Consider the following 15293-nt stretch of genomic DNA (forward strand, 5'->3'; position numbering starts at 1 on the left):
GTGGCCTGTAGTAAATGCCTACAATGGTGTCCTTTCAGTTGTTCTCTCCTTGTATTCTTGCCCAAACAGTTTCCACAGAACTCCCAGTCTCTGAAGCTTCAATCTCTGTGCATATATACGCTTTTCTAACATACAATGCGACACCTCCTCCTCGTTTATCAAGTCTGTTTCTTGCAAATAAGTTGTATCCTTTTAGCCTTTTATTCCAATCATGTGTATCGTCCCACCAAGTTTCAGTGATTCCAATGACATCATATTTCTTTTCCTGCATTAGTAGTTCCAATTCTCCTTGTTTGTTGCCCATGCTTTGTGCATTTGTATAAAAACATTTTAGTTTGTGATTGGTTTCTCTTCCTCCCATATTTTTATTATTTAGATTTTTTTTGTCTTTGTTCTTTCTTTCCACTTCCAATAACAGAGATCTCAATAGCATTTGTCAACTGTATAGCTTTTTCTGGCCTTTTGCTTCCCTTCCCACATTGTTCTAGTTTAAAGCTCTCCTGATGAGTGTAGCAAGGCGACTTCCAAATACACGTTTTCCAGTCTTCGTAAAGTGCAAGTAGTCCATCATATAGGTAATTCATTCCGTGATCCAGAAATCCAAATCCTTGTTGACGGCACCATCGACGTAGCCAGTTGTTCACCTGTAGAATCTTATTCCACCTCATTGTTCCATGGCCATCCACTGGGAGGATGGATGAGAAGACCACCTGCGCTCCCAATTCTTTCACTTTCTTGCCTAAGTTTTCAAAATCACTGCATATGGTTTCCAGGTCCTTTCTTGCGGTGTCATTTGTCCCCACATGTATTAGCAGGAATGGGTAGTGATCTGTAGGTCTGAAGAGTCTTGATATCCTGTCAGACACATCTTTAATTTTTGCACCTGGAAGACAGCACATTTCTCTTGAGGTTATGTCTGGTCCCCCATCACCACCACTCTCCGTTTTTTCTTCACAACATTTCTCTTTCTCCATCCAGGAGGATTCTGAGGGCTTACAAGGTTATTCATTGTGGGCAAAGTCTTATCTTGCTGTATTTCTACGTGGTTCTCCTGCGTGAGCGCCTGGTACTGGTTCCTGAGCAGTATGGGTGCCGACTGCCTCTCGATCCTCCGGCTTCTCTGGGTCACATGCTTCCATTCCTCTGTTTCGTCAGGTGCCGTTCGAATTTCTCTTTCTGTATCATGAAGAGATAATTCTGTTCTGTCTAAGAACTGTTCACCTTCCTTAATGATTTTCAATGTAGTTAACCTCTCTTCTAGATTTCGCAACTTTTCCTCCAACAGGGACACAAGCTTGCATTTCTGGCATGTGAAGTTTGGCTTTTCCACTGGCAAGTCTGTGAACATGTAGCAGGATATGCAGCTCACCCAATGGCTCCTGGACTCTTCCATGTTCCTATTGTTAAAGTGTTATGAAAACAGTGAAAAATGCTCCAGACTCTTCACTAATCCTAAAATGCAGTGGGAATATGCAAATTATCTCCTCAGGACTCCTCCCCTGGTTTACCGATGTCCTCCTTTCAGCTCCAATGGCCAAAATCCAGTGTTCTTTGAGCTCGTGGAGACTCTTCACTTATCCCAAAATGCAGTGGGAATATGCAAATTATCTCCTCAGGACTTCTCCCCTGACTTATTCCTTCCAAAGACTATACTAAGGACTGAGGGCCACTCATTATGGTTGGAAGAAAGGAGTGGAATTCCCTACCACAAGAAGTAGCAATGGCCGACACTTTAACAGCTTTCAAAAAAGGGCTGGACGATTTCCTCAGTACACATAACATTGTGGGCTACAGTTAAATTAGACAAAATATTATACCAATAGTAGTACATTTAATATGATAATAGTAATTACATAACTAGTATCATAATTAGGTTTGATCCAGGGTTCTAGGACTGATCGCCTTTTCGCGGGGTCAAGAAGGAATTTTTCCCCATGATGCAAATTAGTTGAACGTGTCCTAGGGTTTTTGCCTTCTTCTGGATCAACAGATTTAGGCAAAGGGATTTTAGTAATACCATTATTAGAATCACAAGAGCAATACTAAGGCCCTAGATAAAACTGAACTCTGTAGTGATATGGAAAATTATTTCAGGAGACTGCGCCTGAGGGAATACTTCAATGCTACAGAAGATTCAGAACCCACCCTAACTGAAGGAAAAGGGGTCTTGACAACCAAGAAGAGGTCAGATTGGACAACTCCACCTGGACGAGACCCTCATTTGGATACATATATAGACTCCTTCAGACATGTGATAAAATCCACCATCTTAGACACAAACAGGAGACAAGCATCCAACATCAGTGCCCAGGAGAGAAAGGCCATACAATCTTTGAAAACCAACAAAGAAATCATCATTAAACCTGCTGACAAGGGTGGTGCAATAGTCACGATGAACACATCAGACTACATGAAAGAAGCAAACAGACAACTGATGGACACGAGCTACTACCAAAAACTGGAGTCTGACCCTACACAGGACTATTACAAGGAACTAAATAAGTTGGTATCGTGTCTGCCTGACAAATCCATAAGAGCCGATGACCTGATACCAGAGAGTCCAAGAATAGGGACATTCTATATGCTCCCCAAAATCCACAAATCTGGAAATCCAGGAAGACCAATTATTTCATGTGTGGGCACCCTTACTGAACAAGTTTCTGGATGGGTAGAGTTCCATGAACACTTTAATCGATTTCATCCCACCATCAACCTAACACTCAACTACTCCTGTACTGAAATTAACTTTTTGGACACCATCATCAAGCTACAGAACAATGAAATAGAGACATCCTTGCACCGGAAACCAATCGACCGTCCTACATACCTTAAATGGGACAGTTTCCATCCAAAACACATAAAAAACTATTGTTTACTGCCAAGCCGTCTGATACAATCGGATATGTTCCAACCAGATGGATAGAGACAAAGACATTGATGGCCTCAGAAAGACCTTTTTGAAACAGGGCTACCATCCAAGAACAATTGAGAACCAGATTACAAGAGCCACCAGAATATCAAGGAATCATCTCCTACATTACAAAACCAAACAAGAAAACAACCGGGTGCCTCTAGTAGTCACCTACAATCCAAATCTGGAGGCGCTAAGAAGAGCTGCACGGAAACTACAACCCTTACTACAAAAAGATGCCGGATTACAATCCATATTTCCAGACCCCCCAATTCTGGGTTTCAGGCAGCCCCCAAATCTAAGAAGCATCATTGTCAGAAGCTCCCTGTCATCTCCACCAGCTACAGGTACCTATCCTTGCAACCAGAAAAAATGTAAAACCTGTCCGTTTATAATGACCACAGACAAGATAAAGATTCTCAATTCACATCAGGACTATAAGATCCCAGGTACGTTCAGCTGTATCACATCTAATGTAGTGTACTTAATTATATGTACCAAATGTCCAGCTGGGGGTCTTTATGTAGGGGAGACAGGGCAAAAACTTAGAACAAGGAGGAATCATCATTGCCACACAATAGAAGAAAAAAGAATAGATCTGCCTTTAGCCAAGCATTTTTGTTCCCCTGATCACAGCATAAAAGACATGAAATTACTGGTATTAAAAGGTAACTTCAAACCTCAAAGAGAAAGAAGAATCTCAGAATATAAACTGATGGTGACCTTTAACACTTTCAGAGCAGGAATGAATGTGTTGCATGGATTTATGTCATTCTACATCAACTAAGGAATGTGCTCCTCAGACTCTCAGACCTGTGAGGCCATCACAACACTGGACCTAGTCACAGGACAATAAAACCTTCACACTCCTTATCCATTAACTGCTAAAATATTTATAGCCAGAACTGTTTATCTCTTCCATAATAACTCTGCTTTTCATCACCTGTCTTACCTATTGCATTTTTTGTGTGTCTCATTGTGTATAAATATGTGACTCTTCAGATTTTGTGGTATACTATGCCTGATGACGAGACCTGAGAAGTCTCGAAAGCTTGTAATTTGTTACCATCTTTTCAGTTAGCCATTAAAAGGTATCAACCACTGAGGACTCTCAAATCTAAATATTTTTCTATCTGCTGGCTAACACGGTACAAGAATTTATATTTTCCCTATAAGAGTAATACAAAATATAAAACTAATTAAAAAATTATAAACAGGTTAATTTTTAATTGCAATAGTGCAGCAATAATAAAAATGATAATACTACATTTGTGAGGCCAAGTCCCAGTAAGTTAGTATGTTAGTGTAGGGAGAACAATTGGGGGAGAAAGGTTGAACTGAATGGACCTAGGTCATTATTCAACCTACATTACTATGTTACTTCCCACTCATCTGTCTGTAAGCTTCTATCCCTCACTTCCTCCTTCAGCCTTGCGCAGCCACTCACAAAGATGGCCACACACTGGACCTCATCTTCACCCGCCTCTGTTCCCTGTCTAAAATCTCCAACTCACCTCTCCCTTTATCTGACCACAACCTACTCACATTCTCTTCCCTCTCCTCCCCAGTTGTACAATCCCCCCTCCTCAAACTAGCATACCCTCGCAGAAATCTCAAACACCTCGACTTAAACTCACTCTCTGATTTCCTTCTCCCTCTTACAGGCATAAGCTCCTTACATGAAACAGATGTTGCTGCCGCTTTATATAACTCCACAACAGCTGCAGCCCTCAATTCGGTCGCCCCCCTCACACATACCAAAGCTCGCACAATCACCAGGTAACCCTGGCACACCAGCCTAACCAAAGAACTGAGACGGGCCTCCAGGGTTGCTGAAGGGAGATGGAAAAAGTCCCACTCCAACGAGCACTTCATCGCATTCAAACAGTCCCTCACTACCTTCAAGTCCACACTCACCGCAGCAAAACAAACCTACTTCTCATCTCTCATATCCTTCCTGTCACAGAAGCCTAAACAGCTATTCAACACTTTAAATTCTCTCCTCCGTCCCCCAGCGCCTCCTCCATCTCCTCTCATCTGAGTGGAGGACTTTGCCTCATTCTTCAAGCAGAAGATTGATACCATCAGACAAAGCGTTTGCCTAAAGTCCCCACAGCCCCTTCTCATATCTACTCAATCCTCCTCCTCTAAAACCAGCTTGTCCGCCATTACGGAAGATCAACTTTCCTCCTTACTCTCCAAGTCACACCTCACCACATGTTAACTTGACCCTATTCCGTCCCACCTCATTTCTAACCTTACTACAGTCTTCATCCCAACTCTAACCCACCTCTTCAACCTGTCACTAACAATTGGTGTCTTCCCCTCATGCTTCAAACATGCCTCGATCACACCCATCCTCAAAAAACAGTCCCTTGACCAATCCTCTCTGACTAGCTGTCGCCCCATATCACTTCTCCCCTATGCCTCAAAACTACTGGAACAACATGTCCATTTTGAACTGTTCTCCCACCTCTCCTCCTGCTCGCTCTTTGACTGCTTACAATCTGGCTTCCGACCACACCATTCTACTGAAACTGCCCTGACTAAAGTCAGCAACGATTTACTAACCTGCCAAATCCAAGCGACACTATTCTGTCCTTCTCCTCTGTGGCCTCTCCACTAACACTCTCGCACCCCTTCAATCTATCCTAAACTCTGCTGCCTGACTAATCCACCTGTATCCCGCTATTCCCGGACCTCTCCTCTCTGTCAATCCCTTCACTGGCTCCCCATTGCCCAGAGACTCCAGTTCAAAACCCTAACCATGGTATACAAAGCCATCCACAACCTGTCTCCTCCATACATCTGTGACCTAGTCTCCCGGTACATACCTACACGTAACCTACAATCCTCACAAGATCTCCTTCTCTACTCCTCTCTTATCTCCTCTTTACACAATTGCATACAAGATTTCTCCCGTGCTTCCCCCCTACTCTGGATCTCTCTACCCCAAAATATCAGACTCTCGCCTACCGTGGAAACCTTCAAAAGGAACCTGATGACCCAACTCTTCAGACAAGCCTACAACCTGCAGTAACCATTGCTCCACCACACTGCTGCATGACCAGCTATACCCTCACCTGCTGTATCCTCACTCATCCCTTGTAGACTGAGCCCTCGTGGGTAGGGTCCTTTCTCCTTATGTACAAGTTTGCCGTTGCGTTTTTGTTCAAGATTTCAGTAATTGTTTTTTGCTATGTATAACCCCTTTTTCACATTTAAAGCACCACGGAATACATGGCACTATAATAATAAATAATAATAATGTTACTATGTCAGAAGCTGCGTTTTTGACACAGCAAAAATACGAAGCATCAAAAATTCACCGTGGATGCACAGCCATAAAGTGCTGATTGGTGGAGGCAAGAGTACTGTAAGAAGAATTTGTACCTATCAGACATTTATGATATATACTTTCGATATGCCATAAATGTCACAGATGGTAACACCCCTTAATTTTTTTGTGCGGCCCCCGGATTTAGCTCGGTGTGACAATATAGTTTTTGGACCGAAAAAAAAGAGTCGTGCACCCCTGCTTTAAAAGGAATCTGTCAGTAGAATCAACCCTCCTAAGCAGCTGGAAAGCTAATTAAAATGGTAACTTGATATCTGCGATCCCATGTCTTATTCCAGAGAAATCCACATTTTTCTTATATGTAAACGAGCCGTTAAGATCTACGAGCCGGACATAGATCTCCCTAAGAATCTGCCTCTAGAGCTTATATAAAATAAAAGGGGTATTATAAATGTGAGACACATAGTCTGCTCCTCTCATCTATATTTCTCACATTGGTAACGCCCCTTTTCATTTAAAAAAAAGCTTTGTAGGCAGATTCTCAGCAAGATCTATGTCCTGCCTTTAGATCTTAACAGCTCATTTACATATTAAGAAAAAAGTGACGATTGCTCTGCAATAAGACAACGGATCGCAGATATCAAGGTATCATTTTACCCATCTTTCTATGGCCTGCATACCAATATAGATTTACGAAAGTTGATCCTATTGTCAGATACCCTTTAATTACCGTACTTCTATTGAACTTGAATAAAAATAATAACTTGCGGAAACCACAAAGCTTAGCTTTGCCAGATGGCTATAACCCTATAACTATTATAATATACTCAGCATATATTTGCTCACTTTGTGTCTGACTTTAAAAACAGACAAGTACAGCAAGAAAAAGTAAGAGACCTGACATTTCAATTTTTCACTAACTTAGTTTAAGGTTCCTGCAAAAAACGATTTGGTAAATAACATTCTGAGGCCAAACTCTAAAGAGGTATAATGACATTACTGAAATGTAGCGTATCGTCTCAGGGGCAATGTGCAGTGTACTATTATTACAGCTATGTAATCTGCCAGCAGCTTCCAAACCCCAGTAAGAGACAAATTAAGGGAAATAAGTCTAGTTTTGCAGGATTAATGTGTGTTCGGCGTCTGGATAAGTGGGCAGCTAAAACTATTCCATCCTCATTTGTTGTGGGATATTAGGCACTAAATGAAACATTAGAACCAAACCACACTGGACTGATGCATTATAACTGCGGCCCGAAAATGTGCTCATGTGTTCAACGTGATGAAAGCGATCTGCTAAGCAAGAAGAGGGCAAAACATCACCATGTACACGGCAGATACAAAAATGCAAGAAAAAAAACACTTTACACGATCTATATATACAAAAAAAGTACATTTCACCTTTGGAATAGAAAATACAGTGAAAACTAATTGGAGACACATTGGCCTCTTGATTCATTAAGACCAACTTTGTGCATGCTGCGATTATTTTACATGCACACCATCGATCCATGTGTAAACACGTTCATCTGAACTACTACATTGACATATGGACAGAACATGAACACTGTCTGAACAAACCCTTACAAGATATTGACAGCATTACGTACATGGTAAAAAAGGCAGTATAATGTCAGCAAATATCCTATTAAAGTCTTAGCTTTATATGTTAGTCATGGTTTTTTTTTCAAATAATCAATTATAACATCAAGCTAAATTAGGAATGGCTCCACAACACACAACCGGAGTGAATTATAGTTTTTCCTTTGTGTTTGTTGCACTCCACATTTCGGCTTACAGATATTGACCAAAATTACTAATGTGTGAATTAGCGGAGATCCGTCACTGGATTTTAATGTTACAAACTGCATACGATTCTGACATAGATCTCAGATCTGATCAGGCTGGTGTGCTTATATTAGATACCATGTCAGAATGTCTGCATAGTTCTTTTTTCTAAATTTTCTCCATCTTCAGGGTATTCAGTGAATCCCAGTGTATTCAACTTCCACCCACCCAGCCTGATTGACAGCTACAGATTGTACTGAACAGTGTGAGAGCTCATCCGCAGCAGAGAGGAGGGACACTGAGGAGTTGTCAATCAGGCTCGTTGGGTGGAGATGGGTTTAAACTTTCATGAAGAATTATGCTGCCATTCAGACAGAAATACAGCATTCTTATCAGGTCAATGAGATCTATTTAGTAATATATGAACTTTGCATTGTGAAACCTGGTGACTGATAAGAATTAAAATCAGCTTTACACAACAATTTTATTTTTAAAGTAAGTACATCAGCATCAACAGGCCTAACAGAAATATTTAGTAACGTACGCATATAGCATTGTGAGATCTAGTGACAGATAAGAATTTAAACTTAATATGCTTTTTGCCCTCAATCATAAAAATAAAAATAAATGAATAGATGAATAGAGAACAAAAATAAGTTTCTATTTTACCTCTGCTGAAACATATTGATGAAAATTTGTTGAATTATTTAAAAGTAACAGGCAAACAGAATTGAAAATCGGTTTTCACAATACAAAAGGTTGCTGTGGGTTTTTGTTTTTTTTTTGTTTCAAAGCTAAATTTGAGAATATGTAATTTCCAAGACGCCTAGGAAATAGGAATGAATTATAAAAAAATGTGTAGTCACTAGATTGATAATAAATTTCTCCAACTTAAAAAAATAAGATCATCTAGTAACGGAAATTAAAGTGGCCAGTTTTCGCACTTATTTGCGTCCTGCTGCTCCCCTGAGTATTTCATATAGTCTTGCTGTTTTTAATATGCTATAAAGTTTCAGGGATACAGGCTTTTTAATTAGTGCCACTTTTTTTCGGTATTTACGAGGGGGTATTGCTTACAGGATAATAAAGCAGAGGAGCCTAGGCACGCCCCAGAGGGTCCTGTGTTCACCGCCCTTTGGTAAATGCTGAAAGAAATACTAAATAAAAAGGACCATATCTCAAACTATATAGCAAATTAAACAGAAACATACAATAAAGCAGCACAGAAAAAAAACTTGGCAACTTTTGACCTGGTGACAGCTCTGTTTTAATTAATCACACCACCAGAAATGGACAAAGATTATAAAAAAACCATAAAACTGACAGAACGGGCTGGCTCCCAGGAGGCACACAGCCAATGAGCCTCATTTCTTGCTTTTATTTATATTCATTTTGATGGAAGCATAGTACTGGTGGCAGTACTATGTCCACCGCAGCCACAAGCAACTGTATCCTAACAAATCTGCCTTACATCACCTGAAAACGATGAACTGTGTACAATAAACCACAAAGCCGAAAGAGCAGTGACATAAGCGGCGATTCCATACAGCATGACACTAGGATATCGGACATATGAACTGATAGAAATGAGCTCACCTGGTACAAGTTCCATCACAATGTATATAGGCTGCCTTTGTGTGCAGACTCCAATAAGCTTTACAATATTGACATGGTCATACTGCTTCAAAATTCTGTGCAAACAACAAGACAAACAAAACCATTAACAAGAAGGCACTAACTTAAAAGGAAAAAATATATATATACATAAGAAACACTTCACAAACAAGCATCATAAGGTGCTCATACACCTTCAATTGTGGGCTGAACCCTTTTTCATCCCAAGCACAGGCATTGTCAGTAAAGCCAAGAGTGCATGCGTTTTCTATAGGAGAAGGGAAGTACATGACTGGCACACACCTGTGACGCCAGGTTATCTGCCCTCCAAAAAAACAAAAGATCAGGGGCTGAAATTCAATATAACTGATTCTCCCTGACTTCCATCTGTTGAGAGGACTCTACAAAGATTCAGACTTTAAAGGGAATTTCCGGCCTTAGGCTACAAGTCTGCGGTCACTCTATGTAACTGCAGACTTGTGAATCCTCACATCTCACGCACGGCATGCTGTGAGGATTCTACGATGCCAGGAGTGGTGGGCGCATGACTGCAAGTACAGTATGTGTTTGCAGACATGTGATTACATGCTGACTAGAAGGCTGCGAACTCACTCAATGCAAGAGTATTGAGGGAGGCCGGACAGTCTAGTCGGAATATGGCCAGAAGAATGCATATTGCATACTGGCAGTCACATGACCATGCATTCTCAGTGAAAATTCACAAAATGTGACTGTAGTCTAAGGCAAAACAACCCCTTTAAACAATTGACAAGTTATAAGGCTTCAAAACCCTGTTTCTAAGAGCTCATTCACACTAGTGTATAACACGGCCGAGTGCTATGCAATGTTTTAAGGGATAGCCCTCTGCTCAGTGTTATGCTATTGGGCAGTGCAGAGCTGCGAATTTTTTTCTCATGCCGATTCGGCATTAGAATCGGATAACACTATGGTGACACTCCGATCAATGTTTGAGCCGGGTGTCATTGGCATCATTGATCGGATCCTCTCGCACGAGAGAATCGACAGCCATTGACCCCAGCCTTAGAGTAAATTATGTGGTTTGCGGATGAGGGAAGAGGACCATTTGTTTCCATGTACCCACAATATTAATGCCCAATATGGAAAGCTTGTGTAAATAAATCTTTTTCTACCAGAGTAATAGTCCTCATTACTTACTCGCATCACAAGGGTTTCATGACGCTTCAAGTTTGATCATTTTGTGCATGACATACCTATAATCACAGTGGTCTTGGACTTTTTAGGATGCTCTGCGAGTTTATGATGTTTAGGTCAGACTTTTAGCTACAACATGAATAGGTTTCATTGATTTTTTTCAGAAAGAGAACCATCAAGAAACCCATTACAGTAAAATGCTGGGGGGTGTTTTTATCAGGTGTCAACTTTTAGCAACAAAAAACACGGATTTGGGGCTATAACATGAGTTTATGTGTATATAAAAATGTGTGAAAGTAATCATTTGAAACTCTGGTAAATAAAATATTGAAGCAATTGGAGGGTTCCTGTAATATTGCCTAATTTGTACAATGGGTACAGATGGTCCAGCCATAAACAGCAATTCTACTCGAAACTGCTCCTTAATTTGGTTTGCACATTACAAGAGCACATTCTAAAACTGATCTTCTCGCAGCAGTTTCATGATCATTATAATGCAACCACACAGTATAAATATCCCTGACTGTTCTCTACTTAACCCACCTGGCTTCAGATAAAAATTTGATTTTTAATTCCTGAGGAAGATCTTCTTTGCAAGTTTTAACGGCAACCGGTGTTTTATCTTTTAATGTTCCCTTGAAAACTTCACCAAAATTACCCTGTAAATGCAAAATAAAATCATAGTTAAACTATAAACTGAGAAAATGTATAAAAATAAATAAAAGAAAAACAGGAGAAAATAAATATATCGAAGTAATGTGCAAAAGTGTTAGGCAGATATGGAAACAATGCTGCAAAGTAAGAACACTTACAAAAATATAAGTGTTAATAGGTTATCATTATCAATTAACAAAATAGAAATCTTAATTAAATCAATATTTGGTGCAACATGACAGAGCATCATTTCTTCTAAGTACACTTGCACACAGTTTTTGAAGGAGCTGTGTAGGGAGGCTCTTACAAACATCTTGAACAACTAACCACAGATCTATGAATGTCGCTTGTGCAAGTCCTTCTGTCTCTTCATGTATTCTCAGACAGACTTGATGATGTTGAGATCAGGGCTCTGAAGGCCATATCATCACTTCCAGAACTCTTTCTTCTGCTTTAAGCCAAATATAGTTCTTAATGACCGTCTCTGTATGTTTGGGGTTGTTATCTGGCTAAAAAATAAATGTTGAGCCAATCAGAAGCCTCCCTATTGGTAATGAATAGTGTTGAGCGAGTATGTTCTGTCCGAGTATGCTCGAGCCGAGCTCCGAGTATTTACAACTGCTCGGTGATATGTTTGAATCGCTCCCCATGATTTGCAACTGTTTGATAGTTTTATTACATGTGAGGAATATGTGAGAAATAGACATTCCTCACATGTAATAAAACTGTCAAACAGTCGCAAATCATGCACACGGGAGCGATTCAAGCATATCACCGAGCAGCTGTAAATACACGGAGCTCGGCCCGAGCATACTCGGCGAAAGGGTTAACAGAACATACTCGCTCAACACTAGTAATGAATGATGGATATGTGTCTGCCTGTATTGCTCAGCATTTAGAACACCAAGAAATGGGCAAGATTGAAGATACTTCCTTTTGAAATAGGAAGATGTTCAGCAGTGCCATGAGCTCATAACAGGCAGCAACCAGTGGGACCCACAGACACTCATCTACTGTTCAAAGAAGTCTGGTCAGAAGTCTGGAATAATTACGATCAAAAACCATACCTTCAACATGGAAACAAGGGCAGTTTTCAATGCTGAGAAATACAGTCAGATACTTATCCATTATGCAGTATTATCAGGGAGGCATTTGATTGCCTCCAAATTTAATCTATAGAAGGACAACGACCCCAGACATACTGCCCAATGTCATTAAGAATGATATTCAGAGTAAAAAACAAAGAGTCCTAGAAGTGATAATTATCACTTATTATTATAATCAGGCCCCAACAGAGTCTGGAATTACATGAAGACAATAGGACTTGACCAAGCCTACATCCAGAGAAGATCTGTTAGTGCTCCACGATGTTTGGACCAACCTCCCTGCAGAGTTCCTTCAAAAGTTTTGTTCAAGTGTTGTGACAAAGTCACTGGCAAAGTACTGGAGTGGAGATATGTAACACTGAGATTGTTAGCTCCAGTAATATAAAACATAGGAAAAATGTTCCAGCACATAAAGTGATAAGAGGTTAATCACTCATGTTTAGTGCTAGGGTGATTGAACACCTGTAGAGAGGGAGGAGTTCAGAGGGTAAATTCCAAGCCTTTTAGAGCATTTGGTGTGGGGTGGGTCTGGAGGCACAAGCTCTGGAGCTGTATTGTCATGTGAAGGAAAGCTCTAACAAGGATTAAGCCATACATTATGTTTTGTTTTTCCTGTTAGGCTGGGAAGGCTGTGTTTGTTTTGCTAACGTTGCCGTGGTTTATGTCGAAATCTTAATAAAGATTTAAAGAGACATTGTTCCCTTGTCTACCTCTATGTAAAACCAAGTGAGCCGATCTACCACAGTGTATAGACAACAACTGACGCTGTATTGAAGACAAAGTGTGGTCACCCCACTATTGATTTGATTTAGTTTTCTGCTTTGGTAATTAACTTCACATTTTGTTAATTGATAAAAATAAATGACACTTCTATTTTTGAAAGCTTTCTTACATTGCAACATTTTTTTCCACACCTGCGGAAAACTTTTGCACAGCATGGTATAGATATATGTATATATGTGTGTATATGCGTGTGTGTGTGTATATATATATATATATATATATATATATATATATATATTACACATATACAGAGTTATATCAAAAAGTTTGGGCACCCCTATTAATCTTAAGCTTAATGTTTTCTTAAAATTGGTGTTTTTGCAACAGCTATTTCAGTTTGATATATGTAATAACTGTTGGACACAGTAATGTTTCTGCCTTGAAATGAGGTTTATTGTACTAACAGAAAATGTGCAATCGGCATTCAAACAAAATTTGACAGGTGCATAAGTATGGGCACCTCACCAGAAAAGTGACATTAATATTTAGTAGATCCTCCTTTTGCAAAAGTAACAGCCTCTAGTCGCTTCCTGTAGCTTTTAATGAGTTCCTGGATCCTGGATGAAGGTATTTTTGACAATTCCTCTTTACAAAACAATTCCAGTTCAGTTAAGTTTGATGGTCGCCGAGCATGGACAGCCCTCTTCAAATGATCCCACAGATGTTCAATGATATTCAGGTCTGGAGACTGGGATGGCCATTCCAGAACATTATAATTGTTCCTCTGCATGAATGCCTGAGTAGATTTGGAGCGGTGTTTTGGATCATTGTCTTGCTGAAAGATCCATCCCCTGCGTAACTTCAACTTTATCACTGATTCTTGAACATTATTGTCAAGAATTTGCTGATACTGAGTGGAATCCATGCGTCCCTCAACTTTAACAAGATTCCCGGTGCGGGCATTGGCCAAACAGCCCCAAAGCATGATGGAACCTCCACCAAATTTTACTGTGGGTAGCAAGTGTTTTTCTTGGAATGCTGTGTTTTTTTGACGCCATGCATAACCCCTTTTTGTATGACCAAACAACTCAATCTTGGTTTCATCAGTCCATAGGACCTTCTTCCAAAAAGAAATTGGCTTCTCCAAATGTGCTTTTGCATACCTCAGCCGACTCTGTTTGTGGCGTGCTTGCAGAAACGGCTTCTTTCGCATCACTCTCCCATACAGCTTCCCCTTGTGCAAAGTGCTTTGTATAGTTGACCGATGCACAGCGACACCATCTGCAGCAAGTAGATGCTGCAGCTCTCTGGAGGTGGTCTGAGGATTGTCCTTAACTGATCTCACCATTCTTCTTCTCTGCCTTTCTGATGTTTTTCTTGGCCTGCCACTTCTGGCCTTAACAAGAACTGTCCCTGTGTTCTTCCATTTCCTTACTATGTTCCTCACAGTGGAAACTGACAGGTTAAATCTCTGAGACAGCTTTTTGTATCCTTCCCCTGAACAACTATGTTGAATAATCTTTGTTTTCAGATCATTTGACAGTTGTTTTGAGGAGCCCATGATGCCACTCTTCAGAGGAGATTCAAACAGGAGAACAACTTGCAAGTGGCCACTTTAAGTAGCTTTTCTCATGATTGCATACACCTGGCTATGAAGTTCAAAGCTCAATGAGGTTACAAAACCAAAAAAAGTGCTTTAGTAAGTCAGTAAAAAGTAGGTAGGAGTATTTAAAACAAGAAAATGATAAGGGTGCCCATACTTATGCACCTATCAAACTTTGTTTGAATGCAGATTGCACATTTTCTGTTAGTACAATAAACCTCATTTCAAGGCAGAAACATTACTGTGTCCAACAGTTATTACATATATCAAACTGAAATAGCTGTTGCAAAAACACCAATTTTAAGAAAACATTAAGCTTAAGATCAATAGGGGTGCCCAAACTTTTTCATAACTGTGTGTGTGTATATATATATATATATATATATATATATATATATATATATACACACACATACAGTACAG

The 15293-nt window shown here is 40.0% G+C and overlaps 1 protein-coding gene across 2 annotated transcripts in view; it reads right to left on the reverse strand.

The window, feature by feature from the left end:
• FER (FER tyrosine kinase) overlaps window positions 1–15293 on the reverse strand; it is a 340421-nt gene that overhangs the window by 79219 nt on the left and 245909 nt on the right. For both annotated transcript variants that reach the window (XM_073677555.1, XM_073677564.1), the window contains exons 16-17: window positions 11328–11443; window positions 9594–9688 (exon numbers count right to left, since the gene is read on the reverse strand). In XM_073677555.1, the coding sequence (XP_073533656.1) occupies window positions 9594–9688; window positions 11328–11443 (211 nt within the window). The remainder of the gene's footprint in view (window positions 1–9593; window positions 9689–11327; window positions 11444–15293) is intronic.

Source organism: Phyllobates terribilis, unplaced genomic scaffold, assembly GCF_046119375.1.
Source record: "Phyllobates terribilis strain yellow unplaced genomic scaffold, ASM4611937v1 Scaffold_1__5_contigs__length_1240528914, whole genome shotgun sequence".
NCBI classification, from domain to species: domain Eukaryota; kingdom Metazoa; phylum Chordata; class Amphibia; order Anura; family Dendrobatidae; genus Phyllobates; species Phyllobates terribilis.